The sequence below is a fragment of the Heterodontus francisci genome, chromosome 11 (assembly GCF_036365525.1).
Source record: "Heterodontus francisci isolate sHetFra1 chromosome 11, sHetFra1.hap1, whole genome shotgun sequence".
Classification (NCBI taxonomy): domain Eukaryota; kingdom Metazoa; phylum Chordata; class Chondrichthyes; order Heterodontiformes; family Heterodontidae; genus Heterodontus; species Heterodontus francisci.
In genome coordinates, this window is record NC_090381.1 from 100,921,349 (window position 1) to 100,933,506 (window position 12,158).

Sequence of the window (12,158 nt, forward strand, 5' to 3'; positions counted from 1 at the left end):
TGCTGAACCTTGAAATTACTGCCAGGTCCAGGCAATTGGGAATCTCGGAACTTTTTTTTTGTTCCCGTACTGTGACATACTAACATATCCTACACATGCATCCTCAATCACACTCAACGGTGATGCCTGCTTCCACCATTGTTGAACTGCCTGTCATCAATCACCGCCTGCCATCACTCACCATCAAGAGATCAACATGAATCATGGCCATTTGCACAGAGCATGAAAGGAGATGTTGCGCGCACTGCAGCAAAATCCTAATGTACTATATCAGGAGTAGCGTCATTGCTAAGTGTGACTGATATTTAATTTCAAAGGTTTTTTTTGGCCGAGGTCTGACGATACAGTCGTGTTTTTTTTTTGGTTTAAGTTGAGTTGTCAACTGTGATGCTGTTCTGGCAGCCTGACTATTCTTAACCAGGTGATTTGCCTATGACTCTCCAGGGATTAATAAATTCGAATACAATTGTACCTGGTCTTTTGAACTGTGTAGCTTCCCCAAATGTTGGACACATTAACTCTAGCTGAATGTTTTCTGTTGCCTCTTGATCATTAAAGCTATTTTAGTGGGTAAATCCATGTCCTGATGTGGTGCCAAATCATACAGATGAAGTTCCAAGTTTAAGCCCTTGAGCTTTATCTCAAGGATTGGACTGTGAATGAGATTTTCTCATTGTCTGCTTGATTAGCCCTGGCTGGGTTTGCACTTTTGGGTCTTGTGTAAAATACCATTTTATTTCATCTCATTTAAACATTCGCTGTGTTCTTGGCCTTGGTATTATTCAGGCTGTCATTCTTTGAGCTGATGATTCAACTGCAATATAGCTTTATTGTCTTATTGCATTTTGCATACAGATTAATTTTGTTCAGTCCTGTCACCTATTGGTACTGTATAATTGATATTTGGGAGAGTCGAGACAAAGTACTATTTCTGGTTGAAGTGATATGTACGTGAATGTAGTACTTATTAATTGTAAGTCTTGGCTCAGTACTAGCACTGCTTAGAGTTTGAACATCAGGGTTCAAGCCCCATTCCAGATACTTGAGCACTTGGTCTAGGCTGACACTCTCTCTCTTCCCAAATGTGTTGTTGAACTGAAGCCTTTTCTGTCCTCTTGGTTGGGTGTAAACAATCCTATGACATTATTCAGCGAAGAGCTGGGGAGTTCTCTTGGTATCCTGACCCCATCTACTTCACTAAGGATTATCTGCCCATTTATCACATTGCTGTTTGTGGAACCTTGACTGCCACATTTCCCTATTTGACTACACTTCAAAAGTACTTTGGCTGTGTCGTACTTTGCAGCATGTACGTACACTACTTGCATCTAGTAATCACCTGGGTGGGAAATAACCCCGAATTGTTACAGCACAGAAGGAGGACGTTTGGTCATCCTGTCCATGCTGACTCTAAGAGCAGCTCAGCCAGTCCCACTCCTCTGCTGTTTCCCCGTAGCCCTGCAAATTCTTCAGATAATTATCAGTTCCCTTTTGAAAGCTACAATTAAATCTTCCACCACTATACTCTTGGACAGTGCATTCCAAAACCTAGCATCTTGTGTTTGTTTTTAAGAAGCTTTGCTGTTTTTGCTAATCACTGTAAATTGGTATCCACTGGTTCTCAATGCTTCCAACAATAGGAACAGTTTCTCTCTCTGTCTACTCTTCCAGACCCTCATGATTTTGAACACCTCTATCAAATCTCCTTTCAGTCCTCTCCAAGGAGAACAGCCCCAGCTTTGCCAATCTGTCCACATAACTGAAGTCTCTCATCCCTGGATCCATTTTCCTAAAATCATTTCTGCACCCTCTCTAATGTCCTCACATCCTTTTCTAACAATATACAGAAACTTGGTGAACTGCCTGAAGTTTATGCATAAAGTCAGTTACCTTCACTAGGAACAGCTTGCATCAAGTTACAGTTTTGAGCCAAGCAGTGCTGAACCTCTGTTAATGACTTAAACGTATCTCATTTTCTTCTAGTCAGCTGCCAGTAATGAGCATGATGGTTAAAATGGTATCTGTCGTCGCTTGCTAAATGATGGCCAAGATCATCGAGAGGCTGAATAAATAGTGCAGCTTAGTTTCAAATTATCCAGTTGTTTAATATTGTAGGCATAAACACCAAATTATTAACAGTAGCCATAGATATTTTGGCAAGTACTTTTTGTTTAACCTACTTCTTTGTTTTACAACCTTCACTACTTCTAACTTTGGGGGTAGAAGTGAAGAAAGTCACCTTAAACTTGTCCATTCTTTCATTTTAATGGCGTATTCAAAACTGCTCTTGTTTAGAATACTGTTGCGCAATCTGACATAACCTGTTTCTGATATTTTTGCCCTATTTAAAAACAGACTAGAGCTTGGTTGCATGATGGAATTCTTTGAGATTTAATTTATCTGCTTGGGGGAATGTTTGACATTTCACAAGATGCTTGGAAAGTGGGCTGCTTTGGAATGGCTATGAACATTCATAAATTGGGAAACTGGGAGAATGACATGAATTGTACATGAGTGGTGATTGTGTTAATCATGGGATGTCAAATCAGAAAATGGAAGTTAATAATCAAAATTTAAGCCAAGTCCTTGGTAGCTGCAGTGGTTTAAATGTTCAAAACCTCTTCCAGGCAGTAATCCTTATGTCCAGATAAAACTTATCCCCAGTGTTACAATTGCACCTAAGTAGATTTGAGAAGAATTAAACTCAAGTCCAGCTTGTGTTTTCATTTTCTGAGGCACGGGTATTGGGAGTGCAATTTCATTGTCTATCAGAGAAAAGGACCTGTCTTTCCAACAGTAAATAGCTGGATATTAGATAGGAAAATGGAAAGAGAGATCTTAGTGACTTTTTTGAGAAGGATGGCCCCAAATAACTGATAGTTGCACTAACGTTTTACAGTGACTACAGGGAACCATCTTTATTTGATGGTGCTTCCTTTTACATGTGATGTATCAGGCAACTCTCAGCAGTAATCTGTACTGTATGAATGCTACAAGGTAAAACAAATGCATTTAAACACAGTAGTTAATCCTTGCAACTGTTCAAATTTTTAACCTCTACTGTAATTTGATTTACACTGATTATTTCCTACAGGTTCCCGCCAAGGATTTTATGTGGATGAAGTGAGTGTGTAACTCACTGCCTGGCTTAAATCTATTCATGCACTTTCCTATATTGGATGGAAACATACTTTCCAAATCCAAATTGAAATGGCTTGAAGCTTGCATAAAGAGTGTAGAGTCCTTTTATTGCCAAGCACTTTCTAATGACGTGCTGCTTTCTTCCTCCAGGATGTGCTTTACCTCCTGAGGGCTCGAGATCCAGACACTGACTCCATAAGGCAACATATGTAATCTTGAAATCTGAACTTGGACTGGTAGTAGAGGAAATGCCTTTTTGCTTGTATTAATTTTTCTTTCTTTTTCTAGATCAAGCCTTTGTAACGTTAGCAACCAATGACCTATATGGAAAAGGAGCCTTGGTACTGGGAACTTCATTAAGAAACCACAGAACTACTAAACAGCTGGTGATTCTTATTGCTCCCCAAGTATCTAACAATATGAGGTATTTATATTTGATTATTATCCATCTTTGCACACCTTGATGGAACTAATTTGGAACACTGAATAGTTCTCATATGTTTAAGTTGACAACATCATTGATCATTTGGCCCTGGTTTGGTTGAGTCTTGTGGCCACTTACAATTACTAATAGTCAATTACCTCAAATGCAATTTTAACTGGTCTCTTGACTCTCACTCTAGGTCCACTTTACCAAATTCCCTGTGGTCATTAATGAAAACCTTTTCCGTTGAGTAGAACACTCCACCGTAGTCTTGTAAATAAATTGTTTGTGACAAGCAAACCATTATATTGCCCCTTTGTGCACATGAAATGCATGGCCACAATCCCCATATGAGCCTGAATATCTGTCTGACACAATATAAACTGCAGCAAGATCCTAAATTAAATAGCAATGGTCTAAGTAGTTCAATTGGTTTGATCCAGCATGGACTGATGGAATGTAATGATTCTTGCATGCAAGGAATGTGCATAACCTGGTTTGGGTACCCTTGAACTAGTCTAAACTTGTGCATAATTGGCACTTTTTTTTATACAGGTGCCATGTTGTTGGAGAAACTGCACTCTCACTGATGTGCGAAAGCTCTATGCATCTTAATTCAGATGCATTCTTAGAACAGAATAATAGAATTGTATATCCTGAATGTAACCTATTTTATATCTGGACTGATACTGGATGTCAAAAAGTGAAACATTTAATTTCCTCGGCACACACTTCTGTTTAATTTTAACCTAAGGGGGGACTAACTAATTTGCTGATTGTGCTGGTACCAAGAAACTTGATTTAAGTGAGAAGCATGACATTTTTAAAATGACGACTGACATTTTTACCAAATACTCCAATTCGTTCAGTGATGGGTCTGAGTTATTCCACTTGTCCCATTATGATTGGAGAACACTTGTTTGTAACTGCTCCAGTGCACCTGACTTTGAAAAGGTGCAATGTTCTAGCAGCTTGTAATTCTCGATCTTCAGCTAAAACCAACAAGCAATTTTTTTGAGTCTGTCACCTGCATTTCTAATAAAAGCCAGCACAAAGCTGCTTTGAAAATATACATTTGCAGTTTCTGGCCATTCGAATTATTGTATGAAATAGTTGCAACAGTTGGAGAAGAACATTGGGAAATGGTAGTATAGGACTATGTCACTGGACTAATAGCCCAAAGACTAATAATTAGGATTTGAACATGTTCTCCTATCATTGCAGTTTGAGAATTTAAATTCAGTTTTTTTTTAAATGTTGGAAATAAAAAGCATGAGTCTGCTGGATTATCAAGAGCCCAAGCTTGTTCTGAGATGTCTACTTACTTTGTGTTTTTAAAAGTGTTTTGTGCTATAAGATTGCAACAGCAACCAGGCATTTATATAGTATTTATGTAGTCAGATGCCCTGAGTCACCACTGTAGAGTACGTTATTTTAAACTTTCAGAGAATTGTTTTCATTATTTATGAAATGCAGCACCTGTGCTTTTAAACTGCATCAAATCATATGCATGGAAACCAAAGTCCTTTTTTTTTCCTATATCTCGATGGCCAAATTTTCCATTAACTTCAGCAAGCTCCACCAAGATTAAGATAATTGTGTTTCTGCAAGCAGGGATAAATACTTGGGTCACCCAGTAATAAGTGTATAGTTAGAATTGATATTTTACAAGATGTACAGCCTTAGAGGAGCAAACACTGGAGCTGTGAACTGGAGCGGTGGAAGCAATTCAGTGGTGATTTAGCTAGAAAATAAATCAGCATTGTAAGGGAAGTGGAGAGATATCACCCAGGTAATTTTAGGATGACCTAGACTAGTGGCTAAATAAAGTGAACAAAATCAAGCTAAAGGCCTAGCAGATTTTTTTTTTCACAATAAAAATAAATCCAGATAGAACACTTGAGGACTGGGAGTTGAAAAAGCCAGGTGATAATAGATAAAATGAGTATTCGAAAGGGAAGGTCAAAAGGAGTGCAGCAAATTCTGTCTACTCTTGGTGGATTCTTTGAAAAGGATTGTTTAATATGTTGTCAAAATTGGGAAAAGATCTTGACGATCAGGAGAGGTATTGCACAAGATACTTCACAGACATGGGAGAATCTATAACCCAACCAGGCTGCATAAAACATCTTACTGTGGGGAAATAAATACAGAATTAAATATCTAAAGTGATCTGGAATGGGTGAAACACCTCCGAATGAGTAGCTACCATAAGGGGTGTTTGGTGTGAATCTGTGCCTTCAAGAAACTGGGTTTGCTGCTATCCAAACTAATCTAGTAGGATGCTGAGGGGTGGTTATAAAGGAAGACATTTGACCCATCCTGTATGTTTCATTCAAAATCTGATCATAAGCTGGAAGAATATTGTGCTAAACTAGTTGGCCAGCCATCCTTTTACCTCAGCCCCAGTTTATCTGCTAGTTAGGTTAATGAATCGTGGTGGCTCCAGAGGGCATTTGATTATAAATTAAAATCAGTCACAATTCGTTGCTAAAGCGGTGTTCAAAATTGAGTTTTGCAACACCCAACTTTGAAAAGCTCCTGTATGAGCAAAATTTAACAGTGGAGGAGTCCTCACAGGACAGGAGGAGGCCATTTGACCCATCATGTCTGCACCTGCTCTCAAATGAGCAGTTCACCTAGTGTCATTCCCCTGTCTTCTCCCTGTAACCCTGCATGCATGTTCTTTTTAGATGGTGTAGGAGGGAGGGTTTTGGTTTCCTGGATAATTGGGGCTCTTTCTGGGGTAGGTGGGACCTCTACAAACAGGATGGTCTTCACCTGAACCAGAGGGGTACCAATATCCTGGGGGGAGATTTGTTAGTGCTCTTCGGGGGGGTTTAAACTAAATCAGCAGGGGAATGGGAACCTAAATTGTTGTTCCAGTGTACAGGCTGTTGAGAGTAGTGAGGTAGGGGATAAGGTTACAGGGACGCAAGAGGGCACTGGCAAGCAAGAACTTGGTATAAAGTGTGTCTACTTCAATGCCAGGAGCATCCGGAATAAGGTGGGTGAGCTTGCAGCATGGGTTGGTACCTGGGATCCTGATGTTGTGGCCATTTCAGAGACATGGGTAGAGCAGGGGCAGGAATGGATGTTGCAGGTTCCGGGATTTAGATGTTTCAGTAAGAACAGAGAAGAGGGTAAAAGAGGGGGGGGTGTGGCATTGTTAATCAAGGAAAGTATTACAGCTGCAGAAAGGACGTTTGAGGACTCGTCTACTGAGGTAGTATGGGCCGAGGTTAGAAACAGGAGAGGAGAGGTCACCCTGTTGGGAGTTTTCTATAGACCTCCGAATAGTTCCAGAGATGTAGAGGAAAGGATAGCGAAGATGATTCTCGACAGGAGCGAGAGTAACAGGGTAGTGGTTATGGGGGACTTTAACTTTCCAAATATTGACTGGAAATACTATAGTTCGAGTACTTTAGATGGGTCTGTTTTTGTCCAGTGTGTGCAGGAGGGTTTTCTGACAGTATGTGGACAGGCCAACCAGGGGCGATGCCACATTGGATTTGGTACTGGGTAATGAACCCGGCCAGGTGTTAGATTTAGATGTAGGTGAGCACTTTGGCGATAGTGATCACAATTCGGTTAGGTTTACCTTAGCGATGGGCAGGGACAGGTATAAACCGCAGGGCAAGAATTATAGCTGGGGGAAAGGAAATTATGACGCGATTAGGCAAGATTTAGGATGTGTAGGATGGGGAAGGAAACTGCCAGAAGGACGTGGAGGCTTTGGAGAGGTTTACCAGGATGTTGCCTGGTCTGGAGGGCATTAGCTATGAGGAGAGGTTGGATAAACGCTGATTGTTTTCACTGGAACGACGGAGGTGGAGGGGCGACATGATAGAGGTTTACAAAGTTATGAGCGGCATGGACAGAGTGTATAGTCAGAAGCTTTTTCCCAGGATGGAAGAGTCAGTTATTAGGGGACATAGGTTTAAGGTGCGAGGGGCAAAGTTTAGAGGGGATGTGCGGGGCAAGTTCTTTACACAGAGGGTGGTGAGTGCCTGCAACGTGTTGCCGGGGGAGGTGGTGGAAGCAGGTACGATAGCGACGTTTAAGAGGCATCTTGACAAATACATGAATAGGATGGGAATAGAGGGATATGGTCCCAGGAAGTGCAGAAGGTTTTAGTTTAGGCAGGCATCAAGATCAGCGCAGGCTTGGAGGGCCGAATGGCCTGTTCCTGTGCTGTACTGTTCTTTGTTCTTTGTATCTGTGGACGTTCATCCAAGGTCCCTCACTTCCTCTATACCTCTCTGTATTCTGCCATTAATTGTGTATACCTTTGCCTCATTTGACCTCCCCAAATGCATCACCTCATACTTCTCCTCTGGGTTGAATTCCACTTGCCACTTTTCTACCCATCTGACCAGACCATCAATATCTTCCTGCAGCCTCCAGCTATCCTCCTCGCTATCTACCACACGGCTAATCTTTGTGTCATCTGCAGACTTCCTGATCATGTCCCCTATATTTTACGTCCAAATCGTTAATATATACCACAAAAAGCAGGGAACCCAGTACTGAGCCCTGCGGAACACCACTGGAAACAGCCCTCCGCTAAAGCACCCATGCACAATTACCCTTTGCTTCCTACCACTGAGCTAATTTTGCTTCCACCTTGCCACATTTCCCTGGATCCCATGGGCTTTTTTTTTAACCAGTTTGCCATTTGGGACCTTGTCAAAAGCCTTGCTAAAATCCATGTAGACCACATAAACTGCACGACCCTCATCAATCTTCCTTGTTGCTACTTTAAAAAAACTCAGTCAAGTTGGTCAGACAAGATCTTCCCTTAACAAATCCATGCTGATTATGCTTGATCAATCTGTGCCTTTCTAAGTGACCGTTTATCCTATCTGTCAGAATTGATTCCAATAACTTGCCCACAACTGAGGTTAGACTGACTGGCCAAAAACTATACAGTGGAGAGAGAAGCAGAGTTAACGTTTCAAGTCACAGACCTGAAACGTTAACTTTGCTTCTCTCTCCACAGATGCTGCCACACCTACGGAGTATTTCCAGCACTTTGTTTTTATTCCGATTTCTGGCACCCACAGTATTTTCCTTTTTATTTACGTAATTATTCGGTCTATCCCTCGCTCCCTTTTTAAACAGAGGTACAACGTTAGCAGTCCTCCAATCCTCTGTCACACCTATATCCAGTGAGGACTGGAAAATGATGGTCAGACCTTCCGCTATTTCCTCTCTTGCTTCTTTTAACTGCCTGGGGTATGTTTCATCCGGCACTGGTGATTTATCAACTTTCAAGGATGCTAATCCCATTAATACTTCCTCTCTCCCTACGTTTATCACATCCAATACTTCACATCCCTCTCCCTTAGCTACAATATCTGCATCGTCCCCCTCTTTTGTGAAGACAGAAACAAAGTATTCATTAAGAGTAATACTAACATCTTTTTGCCCCCTACACCTAGATTACCTTTTTGATCTTTTATAGGCCTGACTCTCTCCCTTAGTTATCTTCTTACTTTTAATGTATTGATAAAACATCTTTGGGTTCACCTTGATTTTGCTCGCCAAATATTCTTTCATGCCCTCTCTTAGCTTTCCCAATTTCCTTTTTTGATTTCACCCCTCACCTTTCTATACTCCTCTCGGCTTTCTGTAGTATTGATTTCTTGGTGTCTGACATAAGCTTTCCTTTTCTGCTTTGTTACCCTGTAAGCTCCTTAACATCCATGGAGCTCTAGATCTGGCTGTCCCACCCTTTTTTCTTTGTGGGAACATGTTTACTCTGAACCCTTTGCCTCCCGCTGTTCTGACACTGATTTACTTTCAAGTAGCTGTTTTCAGTTCACTTTCGCTAAATCACTCCTGTTTAGTAAAATTGGCCTTTCCCCAATTGAGAACTCTAACTCCTGTTCTATCCTTGCCCTTTTCCATAATTATGTGAAAACTGACTGTATTATGATCACTACCACCAAAATGCTCTCCCACTGCCATTCCTTCCACCTACCAATCTTCATTTCCTAAAACTAAGTCTAAAACTGTGCCCTCTCTTGTTGGACTTGCTACTTACTGGCTGAAGATGTTCTCCTGAATGCACTTCCAGTATCCTGTTCCCTCAATTCCTTTTGCACTAAAACTATCCCAGTTAATATTGTAGTAGTTAAAATCCCCAAAGTGTATTTCAAATCAAATATTTATATTTTCTTAACAGATGGTCCAATGTTTCTCTTAAAACAAACTTCTAATTTTTTGGTGGCTTTAATGACCTTTTCTGTAAGAGGATATCAAAACTCCACACAGTACCCTTTAAATGTGGTCTAACCATTGTCTTTTTATCATCTTTTTGCACTTGAATTCTAAGCTCTTATTTATAAAATCCCCTTGTCCTCTGATCTATCTCTAGTTGCACTTCTGAGGATTTCTGTATTTTTAATCCTTGGGCTCTGCCTGTTCATCCATATTCTTCAGTATCTTTCCATTGAGTGCAAGTTCCCACTCTTTCCTCGCCCATCTGCACATTATGTTGTAAAAACAGAATATGCTGGAAATGCTCAGCAGGTCAGGCATCATCTGTGGAGAGAGAAACCTAGTTATTTTTTGTTTACAGATACAGCACTGAAACAGGCCCTTCGGCCCACCGAGTCTGTGCCAACCAACAACCACCCATTTATGCTAATCCTATATTAATCCCATATTCCCTACCACATCCCCACCTTTCCTCAATTCTCCTACCACCTACCTACACTAGGGGCAATTTACAATGGCCAATTTACCTGTCAACCTTCTAGTCTTTGGCTGTGGGAGGAAACTGGAGTAGAAATGCACACGGTCACAGGGAGAACTTGCAAACTCCGCACAGGCAGTACCCAGAACGGAACCCGGGTTGCTAGAGCTGTGAGGCTGCGGTGCTAACCACTGCGCCGCCCTGATTTTCTAACTGAGGAAGTGAATGAGTTCTGAACAGGCCTGATTTTAAACTCAATATTTCAGGTTGTTGAGCTGACAAAAGGTCACCAACCTGAAATGTTAACTTTTTTTTTTCTCCTTCCACAGATGCCACCGGATCTGCTGTGTATTTTCAGCATTCTGTTTTTATTTCGGGTTTCCAGCATCAGCAGTATTTTGCTTTTGTTCTACATTAGATTGTATCTATTACCTAGCTACCTAATCTGCTAACGTATGTTCTTAAGTTTTTTTTAAAGTCCTCCTCACTGCCAAATCCTCTACTTTTGTGTTAGCAAATTTTGGTAGTGTGCTCCAAGCCCAGATCAATCTACCCATTTATCGATATTTACAACGCATCTAACTCTTCAATCTGGGGAACACCCCATTAACTCTAACCCTTTGTTTTCTATCCACACTGCCATGCTCCCTCATCTACCATACACCCAATCTATTGTAAACTTTCTCAGACATTTATCTAAAAACTATATAGGTTATATTCTCTATAGAGAATCAGTACTCCTTCAAAACAAAATTGTTAAATTTGTCCAAAATGACTTGCTGGTCATCAATCATTCATTGTTCTGTGTACCTTTTGTAATTATTTTGTTCTTTCATGGGATGTGGGCAAGGCTGACAAGGCCAGCATTTGTTGCCCATCCCTAATTGCCCTTGACAACTGAGTGGCTTGCTGGGCTATTTCAGAGGGCAGTTCAGCCACATTGCTGTGGGTCTGGAGTCACATGTAGGTCAGACCAGGCAAGGACAGCAGATTTCCCTCCCAAAAAGACATTAGTGAACCAGATGGGGTTTTTTTTTTTGACACTGATAGTCTCAGTAATGGTACCATGGAACTATCTTTCAATTCCAGATTTTATAAACTAATTGAATTTAAATTCCTGCAGTTGCTGTGGTGGGGTTTGAACCTGTGGCCCCATGGCATTAGCCTGGGCCTCTGGATTACTAGTCCAGTGACATTACAGCTACGCTACCATCTGTCCTACTTTCACTAATTTGATGTTGAATTTGGATACGAGGTTGTCCATAACTGACATTTAAAGTGGGTAACTACAGGTCAGTTAGTCTATTCTTCTTGCTGCCGTTACTACCCTCCAGTTGCTTGACACAATTTGCTTATCAAAAGAGGATTAACTGTTCTGGCAAGGCCTGTCTTTCCTGTGACGCCCTTCAACAGCCGAGGATTCTTCATCAAGGTGCAGTGCCTTATCCACCTAGTTTACTGCTAACTTCTTTTCAGAAGTGAATCATTTTCTGCAGTTACTTCACATTTTCCTGTCGTCACCCACACCATCTGTCAAAACTGAAAGAAGAACCTAAACTGGCTCAGTGGCTTAAGAAAAATGGATATGTTTTAATAGAGATGACTGTTGCTCTTCTCTAAATCTTCTCTCCAGTACAAAGATATTTCTGGGACCTGCAGCTCTAAATTATTAGGGGATATTTATGGAACTGAACTTGTTCTCATTAAAGATTCAGGTCTTGAAACTGCGGAGTATTGATATGTAAGCAAGGTTATTTAACTTGGTGTTATTGCAGACTACAAGATAAACAGCAAACCTCAAGCAATTGCCTTTTATTTTGTAAGAAGGAGTTGGACCGCATTTGATTGAAGAAGTCCATGGGTGTGAAATTGGGCTCGGTAGCACCTATT

At 40.9% G+C, this 12,158-nt stretch overlaps 1 protein-coding gene across 2 annotated transcripts in view; it reads left to right on the forward strand.

Moving 5' to 3' along the window:
• Positions 1 to 12,158, forward strand: part of LOC137375417 (glycogenin-1-like) — a 73,503-nt gene that overhangs the window by 14,141 nt on the left and 47,204 nt on the right. For both annotated transcript variants that reach the window (XM_068042608.1, XM_068042609.1), the window contains exon 2: positions 3,430 to 3,565. In XM_068042608.1, coding sequence (XP_067898709.1) covers positions 3,430 to 3,565 — 136 coding nt within the window. The remainder of the gene's footprint in view (positions 1 to 3,429; positions 3,566 to 12,158) is intronic.